The following is a 12,519-nucleotide window of genomic DNA, read 5'->3' as shown; positions in this document are numbered from 1 at the left end:
CTTCCCAAGTTGTTAATTTTAGCCATTCTGACTGGTGTGAGGTGGTATCTCATTGTGGTTCTGATTTGTATTTTCCTGATGCTGAGTCATTGAACATTTTTTTCATTTGTCTGTTAGCCATTTCTGTGTCTTCTTTGGAGAAATATCTATTCACGTTTTCTGCCCATTTTTTAAGGTGTTTTTTTAAGATTTTATTTGTTTATTTGACAGACAGAGATCACAAGTAGGCAGAGAGGCAGGCAGAGAGAGAGAGAGAGAGAGGAGGAAGCAGGCTCCCTGCTAAGCAGAGAGCCCAATGTGAGGCTCGATCCCAGGACCCTGGGATCATGACCTGAGCTGAAGGCAGAGGCTTTAACCCACTGAGACACCCAGGCACCCCTTTTTGCCCATTTCTTGACAGGATTTTTGTTTTGTTTTGTTGGATGTTAAGTTTGAAAGTTCTTTATATACTTTGGTTACTAGCCCTTTATGTACTAAGACATTTGTAAATATCTTCTCCCATTCTGTAGGTTGCCTTTTAGTTTTGTTGACTGTTTCCTTTGCTGTGCAAAACTTTTTATTTTGATGAAGTCCCAGTAGTTCATTTTGCTTTTGTTCCTCTTGCCTTTGGAGATGTGTCTAGCAAGAAGTTGCTGTGGCTGAGGACTAAAGAGGTTGCTGCCTGTGTTCTCCTCTAGGATTTTGATGGATTCCTGCCTCATATTTAGGTCTTTCTTCCATGTTGAGTCTGTTTTTGTGTATTTTTTTTAAAGATTTTATTTATTTGACAGAGATCACAAGTAGGCAGAGAGAGGGGGGGAAGCAGGCTCCCTGTTAAGCAGAGAGCGCAATGTAGGGCTCAATCCCAGGACCCCAAGATCACCACCTGAGCTGAAGGCAGAGGCTTAACCCACTGAGCAACCCAGGCGCCCCTGTTTTTGTATATGGTTTAAGAAAGTGGTCTGGTTTCATTCTTCTGCATGTGGCTGTCCAGTTTTTTCACCATCATTTGTTGAAGAGACTGTCTTTTTTCCATTGGCTATTTTTTTTTAAAGATTTTATTTATTTATTTGACAGACAGAGATCACAAGTAGGCAGAGAGGCAGGCAGAGAGAGAAGAGGAAGCAGGCTCCCCGCTAAGCAGAGAGCCCTATGTGGGGCTCGATCCCAGGACCCTGAGATCATGACCTGAGCCACCCAGGTGCCCCTCCATTGGCTATTCTTTACTGCTTTGTCAAAGATTAGTTGACCATACAGTTGAGGATCTATTTCTGGATTCTCTATTCTGTTCCATTGATCCGTGTGTCTGTTTTTGTGCCGGTACCATATTGTCTTGATGATTACAGTTTTGTAATATATTTTGAAGTCTGGAATTGTGATGCCTCCAGCTCTGGTTTTCTTTTTCAAGATTCTTTTGGCTATTAATGGTCTTTTAAGGTTCCATAAAAATTTTAGGATTATTTGTTCCAGCTCTGTGAAAAATGCTGATGGCATTTTGATAGGAATTGCATTGAATGTGTAGATTGTTTTGGGCAGCATAGACTTTTTAACCATATTTGTTTTTCCAATCCATGAGCATGGGATGTTTTTCCATTTCTTTGTCTTCTTTACTTTCTTTCGTAATTGTTCTATATTTTCAGAGTATAGATCCTTTACCTCTTTGGTTAGGTTTATTCCTAGGTATCTTAAGGGTTTTTGGTGCAATTGTAAATGGTATCTATTCTTTGATTTTTCTTTCTTCTGTTTTCATTGTTAGTGTATAAAAATGGGCACCTGGGCGGCTCAGTGGGTTGAAGCCTCTGCTTTCGGCTTGGGTCATGGTCCCAGGGTCCTGGGATCGAGCCTCACATTGGGCTCTCTGCTCAGCGGGGAGCCTGCTTTCTCCTCTCTCTCTCTGCTTGTCTCTCTGCCTGCTTGTGATCTCTGTCTGTCAAATAAATAAATAAAATCTTAAAAAAAAATGCAACTGACTTTTCTGTGCCGAGATTTTATATTCTGTGACTTTGCTGAATTTCTGTATCAGTTCCAGCAGTTTTGGGGTAGTCTTTTAGGTTTTCTTTATAGAGTATCATGTCATCTATGAAGAGTAAAAGTTTGACTTCTTCTTTGCCTATCTGGATGGATTTTATTTCTTTTTGTTGTCTGATTGTTGAGGCTAAGACTTCCAGTACTGTGTTGAACAACAGTGGTGAGAGTGGATATCCCTGTTGTGTTCTGACCTTAAGAGAAAAGCTCTCAGTTTTTACTTATGAAGGATGATATTTGCTGTGGGTTTTTCATATAGTTTTTATGATATTGGGGTATGTTTTTTCTAGCCCTATATAGCAGAAAGTTTTTAATCAAAAAAGAATGCTTTTTCTGCATCTACTGAAAGGATAATATGGTTCTTGTTCCTTTCTTCTATTGATGTGGTATATCACACTGAAACAAGGGCTTTGACTGACTCACTGGACCAGATTTATTTAATAGATATATTCAGAGCATTTCATCCTAGAGAACAGAATAGACATTCTTCTTGGGTGCACATGGAATATTCTCCAGAATAGATCACATGCTGGGTCACAAATCACGTCTTAACATACAGAAAGACTGAGATTATACCATGCATATTCTCAGACCACAATGCTTTAAAACTTGAATTCATTCACAAAAACTTTGAAAGGATCACAATTACATGGAGGTTAATAAGCATCCTGCTAAAGAATGAGTGGTCCAGCTAGGAAATTAAAGAAGAGTTAAAAAAAATACATGGAAACAAATGAAAATGAAAACACAACAGTTCAGACCTTTGGGATGCACCAAAGATGGTCCTAAGAGGGAAGTCTACAGCAGTACAGAAATTTCTCAAGAAATAAGAAAAGTCTCAAATACATAACCTAATCTTGCACCTAAAGGAGCTAGAAAAAGAACAACAAATAAAGCCTGCATCCAGAAGGAGAAGAGCAATAATGAAAATTAGAGCAGAAATCAATGATATAGAAATTGGAAATGGAAATGGAAAAACCAGTAGAACGTATCACAAGGAAACTAGGAGCCGGTTCTTCGAAAAAATTTAATAAGATCGATAAACCCCTAGTAAGACTTAGCAAAAAGAAAAGAGAAAGGGCCCAAATAAACAAAATGATGAGGAGAAACCACAACAAAATGATGGTTGAGAAATCACAACGGACACCAAAGAAATACAAACAACTACAAAAGAATATTATGAGCAATTATATGGCAACACATTAGGCAATCTGGAAGAAATGGATGCATTCCTGGAAACATATAAACTACCAAATCTGAAACAGGAAGAAATAGAACAGAAAATAGAACCTGAACAGACTCATAACCAGCAAAGAAATTGAAGCAGTAATCCAAAAATCTCCCAACAAACAAGAGCCCACTTTGGATGGACTCCCAGTGGAATTCTACCAAAAATTTTTTTTAAAGATTTTATTTATTTATTTAAGAGAGAGTGAGTGAGCAAGAGAGAGCATGAGCAGGGGGAAGAGCAGAAGGAGAGGAAGAAGCAGACTCCCCTGCTGAGCAGGGAGCCCAATGATATGGGGCTAGATTCTAGGACTCTGGCATCATGACCTGAGTCAAAGGTGGACACTTAACTGACTGAGCCACCCAGGAGCTCCCCTACCAATCATTTAAAGAAGAATTAATACCTATTTCTCTGAAACTGTTTCAAAAAAAAATAAATGAAACAAAAAAATAATGAAAAATCCTCTGAAACTGTTTCAGAAAAATAAATGAAACAAAAAAATAAATGAACTTCCAAACTTGTTCTATGAGGCCAGCATTATCCTGACCCCAAAACCCAAAGACCCCACCAAAAAGGAGAATTACCAATTTTCATGATGAATGTGCATGCAAGAATTCTTTCCAAGATACTAGCCGATAGGATCCAAGAGTACATTTAAAGGATTATTCACCAGGACCAAGTGGTGGGCTATAGGGATGGTTTAGCATTTACTTTTAACAGCTTTATTGATATATAATTCACACATTTATTTATTTATTTTTAAAAAGACTTTATTATTTATTTATTTGACAGAGAGAGAGAGAGAGAGATCACAAGTTGGCAGAGAGGCAGGCAGGGAGAGAGGGGGAAACAGGCTCCCCACTGAGCGGAGAGCCCAATGAGGGGCTCGATCCCAGGACCCTGAGATCATGACCTGAGCTGAAGGCAAAGGCTTAAACGATTGAGCTCCCCAGGCGCCCCTAATTCACACATTTAAAGTATACAAGTCAATGGCAACCATCATCATAATCAATTTTAGAATATTTTTAAAAATTTTATTATGTTCAATTAACCATCATTTAGCACATCATTAGTTTTGATATATAGAATATTTTCATTACCTCAAACCCCATACTTCCTATTCATCACTATCCAGTCTTCTCCTCCCAACCCTCGGTAACCACTAGTGTACTTGTTGTCTTTATAATTTTGCCTATTCTGGATATTTCATTTAAATGGAATCATGCATTTCATATAAATGGAATAATACAATATATGGTCCTTTGTGACTGGCATCTTTCACTTAGAACAGTATTTTCAAGGTTCATCATGTTGTGGCATGTATCAGGATTTCATTCCTTTTTATTGGTGGATAATATTCTTTAAATGGATATAGCTCTTTATTTATTCATTCAACAAGTGATGGGTATTTGAATTGTTTCCACTTTTTGGCTGTTTAAATAATGCTGGTCTGAATGTTTGTGTACAAGTTTTTGGGTGGACATGTTTTCATTTCTCTGGGGTATATAACTAAGAGTGCATCTTCTAGGTCATATGGTATAACTCTGTTTTGAACCTTTTGAGGTACTGCCAGTTTTCCAAAGCATTTACACTGTCTTATATTCTGATCAATAGTGTATGAGAGTTCCAATGACTGTATCCTTGCCAATACTTGTTATTATTATCTTTTTAGTTATATCCATCCTAGTAGGTGTGAAATCGTAGCTCATTATTTATTCATTAATTGACTTTAAATGTCAATCTGTCCTTCATTCTTCAGATTAATTATACTGTTAGTTATGTATTTCTTTTTATTTATTGATGTATTCAGTTGGTAGTGTTTTGTATCTATTCATAAAGTATATATTGCTCTGTAGTTTTCTTTCTTTGTTTTTGGTAGTATCTCTATAGAAGTTTTATAATCAGCTTAATTCTTTGTTCATAAAAACAGTCTGCATAGTGGCACCTGGGTGGCTCAGTTGGTTAAGTGTCTGTCTTTGGCTCAGGTCATGATCCCAGGGTCCTAGGATCAAGCCCTATGTTGTTGGGCACCCTCCCCAGCAGGGAAGTTTGCTTCTTCCTCTCCCTCTGCCCCTCCCTCTGCTGTGTGCTCTCTCTTGTTCACTCTCTCTCTCAAATAAATATATAAAATTAGAAACAAAAACAAAATAAGCTGTGTACTATAGCCTCCTTTTTTTTCCTGAAAGCACTATGCAGTACTTTCATGATTTCTTTAAAAAAAAAAAAAAAAAGATTTTATTTATTTATTTATTTGACAGAGAGAGACAAAGAGCGAGGGAACACAAGCAGGGGGGAATGGGAGAGGGAGAAGCAGGCTTCCTGCTGAGTGGGGATCCCAATGTGGATTTGGGGCTTGATCCCAGGACTTCGGGATCATGACCTGAGCTGAAGGCACTCGCTTAACGACTGAGCCACCCAGGCTACCCCTAATTTTACTGTGGTTCTTTTCTCTTTTCTTTTCTCTTCTCTTGTCTTCTCTTCTTTTCTTTTATATTATTTGTTTGAGAGGGAGAGGTAGAAAGAGCATGAGTGGGCTGAGGAGCAGAGGGAGAGGTAGAAGCAGACTCCCCACTGAGCAGGGAGCTGGACACTGGGCTCAATCCCAGGATCGTGGGATCATGACCAGAGCCAAAGGCAGATGCTTAACTAAGGCACCCAGGTACCTCAACTCTAGTTCTTTCCTGATCTTAGTTTAAATGGTTACCAATTTTACTGGTTGAGTTTCTGTTAGATGCCAGACATTGGAATCTGCTCTGTGTGTGTGTGTGTGTATGTATACACATACATATATATATGTATGTATTTTTGGGGGGGGATTGCAAGTAGTGAACTCTGAATCTATATGATGCTTTCAAGACTTGCTTATTTTTCTAAGACATACTTTTAAACTTTGATTCAGGCAGTCTTCCATGTACAGCTAATTTTGTCCCATTTGTGAGGCAATACTCTTCTTATGATTCTACCTTATTATGCTGTAATATCTTCATTTCCTGCCTATGTATTAGGACATCTTTCCACTCTGAGTGATGGAAACACAAACTATTGCTTTGGAGATTGTTTCACCTATTCCTCTGTGGTTGTTCTGTTCCTGGTCTTCATGGTTTTCTGTCTCACATGCATAGATCAGTACTTAATCAAGGACTTGAGGGTACCACTGCAAATCTCCAGAGCACTATACCTGTGTAGCTACTTCTTCTTTGATAATCTACTTCATATATTATAGCTGCTTTGGCCTCTCCAAACTCTGAACTCTGCCTCTTCACTCACCAAGACAGCCCGTCTGTTGGTTTCCCCTTCATGGCACTCACTTTTTCCTGCCAGTGATTTAGGTCGTTTGCTTGTTTTTCTTCTTTCAGGGATTACTGTTCTGGACTGATGGTTACCCTAATATTTGAAAACAGGATTTTCCATATATTTTCTCCAATTTTTAGTTTTTAAGGCTGAAGGGCAAATTCTATTTCTATTATTTCATCAAAGATGGAAGCGGAAATTTTTTTCTCTGGGATTTTGTCCTGCTTATTCATTGCTATCTTGTCAGTTCTTTGATCCTTTTAAGGATCTAAAAAATATTTCATCTACTATGTTTAGTTTTTTTTAAAGACTTTATTTATTTGCCACAAGTAGGCAGAGAGGCAGGCAGAGAGAGAGAGAGAGGTGAAAGCAGGCTCCCCGCTGAGCAGAGAGCCTGACACAGGGCTCGATCCTACGACCCTGGGATCATAACCTGAGCCAAAGGCAGAGGCTTTAACCCACTGAGCCACCCAGGTGCCCCCTATGTTTAGTTTTTTTTAAATGGGAAACTGGTTCAAATAATTCAAATTATTAGAAATGGAAATCTTTACAGTCTTTCCAATTAAAAAATAAAATAGAAAAATACTCTAGGATATCTTCGTAAATGTAGAACAGCTGGGTGAGAAAAGGTGGCTAATGATGTGATTTCTCTAAATAGTCAAAAGGATAAAATAAGGAATCCAAGACATAAAATAGGTAGGCCTGGGTAGAATTCTCAGACATGGCCCAGTTTTGCATGTTATGGATATTAGATGGTACATTACTAATAGACCATTAAGTAGGATTCTTATGGTAGAAGATAATGTAATAAATTGAAAGAAGTCAGACTATAACAGTTATGAGGTTTTTTTTTTTTTATTCTCACCTAGATATTCTACATTTCCTCATTTCTTTACACCGTCAATTACATATGGTATCTGTACAAAGAGTTGAGGATGAGACACAACCAGAATGGACAGAGCACATTTCCACTGGTAAGTTTTATTCAGAGTTGATAGTTAAGAACAGTATGCTACCTGAGCTGCCTAGGTGGCTCAGTGGGTTGAGCCTCTGCCTTCAGCTCCCGTTGTGATCTTAGGTTCATAGGATAGAGCCATGCATGGGGCTCTCTGCTCTGTGCAGAGCCTGCTTCATCCCCCTCTCTCTGCCTGCTGCTCTGCCTACTTGTGATCTCTCTCTCTCTGTGCCCAATAAATAAATAAATAAAGTCTTAAAAAAAAACAAACTATGCTACCCATAATTCTGTGGGCTCACCCCTCCTGCCTTCTTTCCTCTGTCTTTAGTGCCACCATAGTGATGTGCATGAATGTCCTGGTACATGCTCTTAAGAGCATTAAAAATGCTGAAAAGAGGGGCACCTGGGTGGCTCAGTGGGTTAAAGCCTCTGCTTTCTGCTCAGGTCATGATCCCAGGGTCCTGGGATTGAGTCCCACATCGGGCTCTCTGCTCAGTAGGGAGCCTGCTTTCCTTCCTCTCTCTCTGCCTGCCTCTCTGCCTACTTGTGATCTCTGTCTGTCAAATTAAGTTTAAAAAAAAATGCTGAAAAGAGAGACAAAATCCAGGTTCTTATTAGGCTGTGCTGCAAAGTCATCGTCTGGTTTCTCACTGTGATGATGAAGCATGATTACATTGGCGAATTTGAAATCATTGATGATCACAGAGTGGGGAAAATTGTTGTAAACCTCAGGGGCAGGTTAAACAAGTGTGGAATGATCAGTCCCAATTTAATGTACAACTGAAAGATGTAGAAAAATGGCAGAATAACCTGCTTCTGTCCCACCAGTTTGACTTCATTGTACTGACAACCTCAGCTGGTATCATGGACCATGAATAAGCAAGATGAAAACACACAGGAGGGAAAATCCTGGAATTCTTTTTCTAGGGGTTTAATACGTATGTACAAATAAAATGCCTCAATGGAAAAAGAAGAGTATGATGAAACAAATCCATATATTCTTGATAAACAGTGCAAGCACTCAGGACTGGGTAGGTGAATTCATGGAGCTTAATAAAAGAGAAGTCATGTTTCTATTCTGTTGAAAAGATTTCCTCTTCTCTCTTGCCATCAAAAAAATAAAAAGGTTTTGATTATAGGAAACATTATTTGCAGTACTGTCATTACTGCCTGGTTCCATCCTTCTTAGCTCCATGCCAGTCCGGCACTGCTGCTAGCGTAAAGAATAAGATCTTGGGTAGAGTCAGGGAAGGTGCTCAGTTTGCTCACATGGGATTTGGGCTCCAGGTGTTGGAAAGGGAGAATGTCTGTTTTGCTCTGCTATAATTCTTCAATATGTGTGGATAACAGATGGTGGTTTGCAGAAGAGCAGAAGGTAATCTGTGTTTGGTAATCAGAAAACAAGGTGGATCCAGGGAATAGTTGTCTTCCCTTCTTTGGTTCAAAGAGAGTTTGGTGCACTGTCTAGTATGACATTTATAAAAGAGAGGCGAGCACTAAGTACATATGGATTTTTTGTGTGTGCATACATATTTTACTTATCACATAATTCATTTATTTTAAGTTACAATCCAGTGGTTTCTAAAGAAGACTTACTATCTTGTAAAATAATATCATAAATCAGTTCCAAAATATTTTCTTCACCCTAAGTGAATTCTTCATGACCATTTATTGTTAATTTCCCACCCACCCCCTGTACTAGGGAACTGCTAATCTAATTTCTGACTCTGTAGATTTTCCTTTTCTGGACATTTCGTATAGATGGAATCATCCAATATATATTCTCTTGCGTCTGATTGATTTCATTTATAAGCTTTTGAAGTTTATCCATTATAGCATATGTAAGTCACTCTTTTTTAGTGCTAAATAGTATTCCATTGTATAGTTTCTTATTCCTGATTCTTTCGGTATATCACTAAGTGATCTTGGTAGAAAACATTTATAGGGGCGGCTTGGTGGCTCCATCGGTTAAGTGTCTGCCTTCGGCTCAGGTCTTGATCCTGGGGTCCTGGGATTGAGCCCCACCTCAGGCTCCCTGCTCTCTCTTCCCCTTCTTCCTGCTCATGCTCTCTCACTCTCTCTCAAATAAATAAAATCGTTTTTTAAAAAAACATTTTTATGATGTTAGCAATTTTCATTTCTTTGGCTGTCATTGTATATTTTAATCTTATTGTATAAATCTCACTAAATATTCCAGTTTTCTTATTTCTATAGTATCCATTCTATGGTGGCTTTTTTTTTTTTTTTTTTAAAGATTTTATTTATTTATTTGACAGAGAGAGATTACAAGCAGGGAGAGAGAGGGGAGGAAGCAGGCTCCCTGCTGAGCAGAGAGCCCGATGCGGGCCTCGATCCCAGGACCCTGAGATCATGACCTGAGCCGAAGGCAGCGGCTTAACCCACTGAGCCACCCAGGCGCCCTCTATGGTGGCTTTTTAAAAGAGTTTATCTTTAAGTGATCTGTGTGGCCAACATGGGGCTTGAACCTACAACCACGAGGTCAAGAGTTGCATGCTCCACCAACTGAGCCAACCAGACACCTCTGTTTTGGTTTTTTTGAAGGGGATTTTTTGTTTAAAAGCATCATGGAGTAAATTAATCTGGAGAACTTACCCATATACCTTTCTCTAGAGCCTACAGATCAGTTCTAGACTTAATGAAAGTGGTATACTATCATATGCATGATGAAACTCAATAAAAATTTGTTGAATGAATAAATGGTACTATTATCTAAGTTGTTTTTAAAAATCAGAGATTCATTGACAGTAAGGTAAGAACAAGAATTAAAAACAGTTTAGCCTGATGGGTAGAGGATAGAATAAAAAGGGAAGATGGGACACAGGTAGGAGAGATCACCCAAGATTGATTTTACTTTTCTCATTTTACTTAAAGTCAATAGTGACTGTTTTACTTGAAATCATTTACTCTTTCTGATCCATAGTTTTTAGGGCAAATCAATTACCCATCTCTGATTATTGATTAACTGCTCACTTAATGCTTATTGATTTTTAACAATGCCATTCTAGAGATTTATTTATTTATTTATTTGACAGAGATCACAGATAGGCAGAGAGGCAGGCAGAGAGGGAAGGGGGAAGCAGGCTCCCTGCTGAGCAGAGAGCCCGATGCGGGGCTTGATCCCAGAACTCTGAGATCATGACCTCAGCCGAAGCTAGAGGTCTTAACCCACTGAGCCATTGAGCTACCCAGGCGCCCCTAACAATGTCATTCTAGAATATAATAGGATCTCTTACCTCAGAACAGAAAAAAGCTGTTTTCTTTTTTTTTTTTTTTTAATTTTTTATTTTTGATAAACATATATTTTTATCCCCAGGGGTACAGGTCTGTGAATCACCAGGTTTACACACTTCACAGCACTCACCAAATCACATACCCTCCCCAATGTCCATAATCCCACCCCCTTCTCCCAAACCCCCTGCCCCCGGCAACCCTCAGTTTGTTTTGTGAGATTAAGAGTCACTTATGGTTTGTCTCCCTCTATTCTCACTTTAAGGTGTTCTATTCAAATTCTTTTATCATAAACTTCCAGTGGGTAGATAACATTCTTCTATAAATTATTTTTCAGTGTCTAACACAACTGGGGGTGTTTAGAATGTTCTTTCTTCTAGAGTCTAATAGATGTTATATCCAAAGGGCTTATTTGACCTCCCTCCTTTATGCTAATTCTGGCCTACTAAGCTCTGCTGGTCATTTTATACATAGACTTCTGCTCCACTCTTAAGGTCTGAAAAGTCCACACCTCCCTGGATCTAAAAGAGAATAGGATTGAACTGTTATTAGAAGACGGAGGAGTACTGTATGATTTCATATTTACCTTTCTTTTTTAAAGAATTTACTTTGGTATCCAAGTCTTATATTAAGCTACTTCCCACAGGCTTTCCTTGTGGCTGCTGTTGCTGTTGTACTTTTTAGATTATAGTAATAGAGCTAAAATTCTCTTGTCTCCAATGCTAAGGAACTATCTATTTAAATGGAGTTTTATAGCAAATATTGCTTGACAGAAGCAGGCTCTTTGGAATTTTTGTTTGTACAAGTGATAATTAATGATCTGATATTTATTTTATTATGATTGACAGTATACTAAGACTTTACTCATATTTATTTTTTTCACAGGTTATAGATTATACTTGTCATGTTGGTCAAATAGCCATCATTTTGTCAAGGTAAGGTTTTTGCTTTCCTTTCCTAGCAAGGTGTAAACTCATTATTCTGTGGTCTAGGTGAGAACAAATAGGACAGTGCCCTTCATTTCCATAGAGTCTATCACTCCTAGATCCTCACAGAGCCTTACTGAGTTAGAAGCAACAAACATATGATCATTGGAACCATATTCCCAGGTAGAATAGGCAAGCAATTTTAGATTCAGATTTTAACCTTAATTCTGCCATTAACTCTGTGTGATCTTCAAAAAATATTTCGCTTTAAGTCTTTGGACTTCTAATTCCGTTTTATATCATAAAGAGTTATAACAGATAGCTTTCAAGATCTCATCCACCTTTATAACCCTGGGTGAGAGTCTTGGAATTATTTACCCTCAGAAGCGTCTGGATCTCACCTAATGTAGTAGTCATGTTAGAGTTGACATTAGAGTTTATAACTTTTACTTCTGGATCTTTCCCTCTTATAGGGAGCTGGCTGTATTTAGCTGGATTAATAATTGGTTATTTAAGTGTATGCTTTGAAAAAGCTCCTAGAAATGGGGTGTTGAAAATTAAGTTATTCCTGGTGGCCATGGAAAGTTAGCACATAACTCCCTGTTAGGTTTTTTCCTTTCACTTTGATCCACACCCAGAGACTCTCTGACACCATTATAGGGCTCATTAATTTAGGTAGGAAATGCATTCTCCACTCCACTTACCCACCAATTGGACAAAAAGTATACATAAGGGGTTTTTTTTTTGACAGAGAGATCACAAGTAGACAGAGAGGTTGGCAAGAGAGAGGGGTAAGCAGGTTCCCTACTGAACAGAGAGCCCGATGTGGGGCTCAATCCCAGGACCCTGAAATCATGACCTGAGCC

General features: G+C 38.5%; 1 protein-coding gene and 1 pseudogene across 8 annotated transcripts in view; both read left to right on the top strand.

Annotated features, from left to right (window-relative positions):
- Positions 1–12,519, top strand: part of TMEM116 (transmembrane protein 116) — a 167,357-nt gene that overhangs the window by 52,613 nt on the left and 102,225 nt on the right. For 6 of the 8 annotated variants that reach the window (XM_059408440.1, XM_059408439.1, XM_059408441.1 and 3 more), the window contains 2 exons: positions 7,393–7,497; positions 11,613–11,662. In XM_059408440.1, coding sequence (XP_059264423.1) covers positions 7,393–7,497; positions 11,613–11,662 — 155 coding nt within the window. The remainder of the gene's footprint in view (positions 1–7,392; positions 7,498–11,612; positions 11,663–12,519) is intronic. The other 2 variants (XM_059408443.1, XM_059408446.1) reach the window with 1 other exon arrangement.
- On the top strand, positions 7,811–8,405 carry LOC132023808 (small ribosomal subunit protein uS8-like; annotated as a pseudogene).

Source organism: Mustela nigripes, chromosome 8, assembly GCF_022355385.1.
Source record: "Mustela nigripes isolate SB6536 chromosome 8, MUSNIG.SB6536, whole genome shotgun sequence".
Taxonomy (NCBI): Eukaryota; Metazoa; Chordata; class Mammalia; order Carnivora; family Mustelidae; genus Mustela; species Mustela nigripes.
This window is presented reverse-complemented; position numbering and strand designations above follow the sequence as displayed.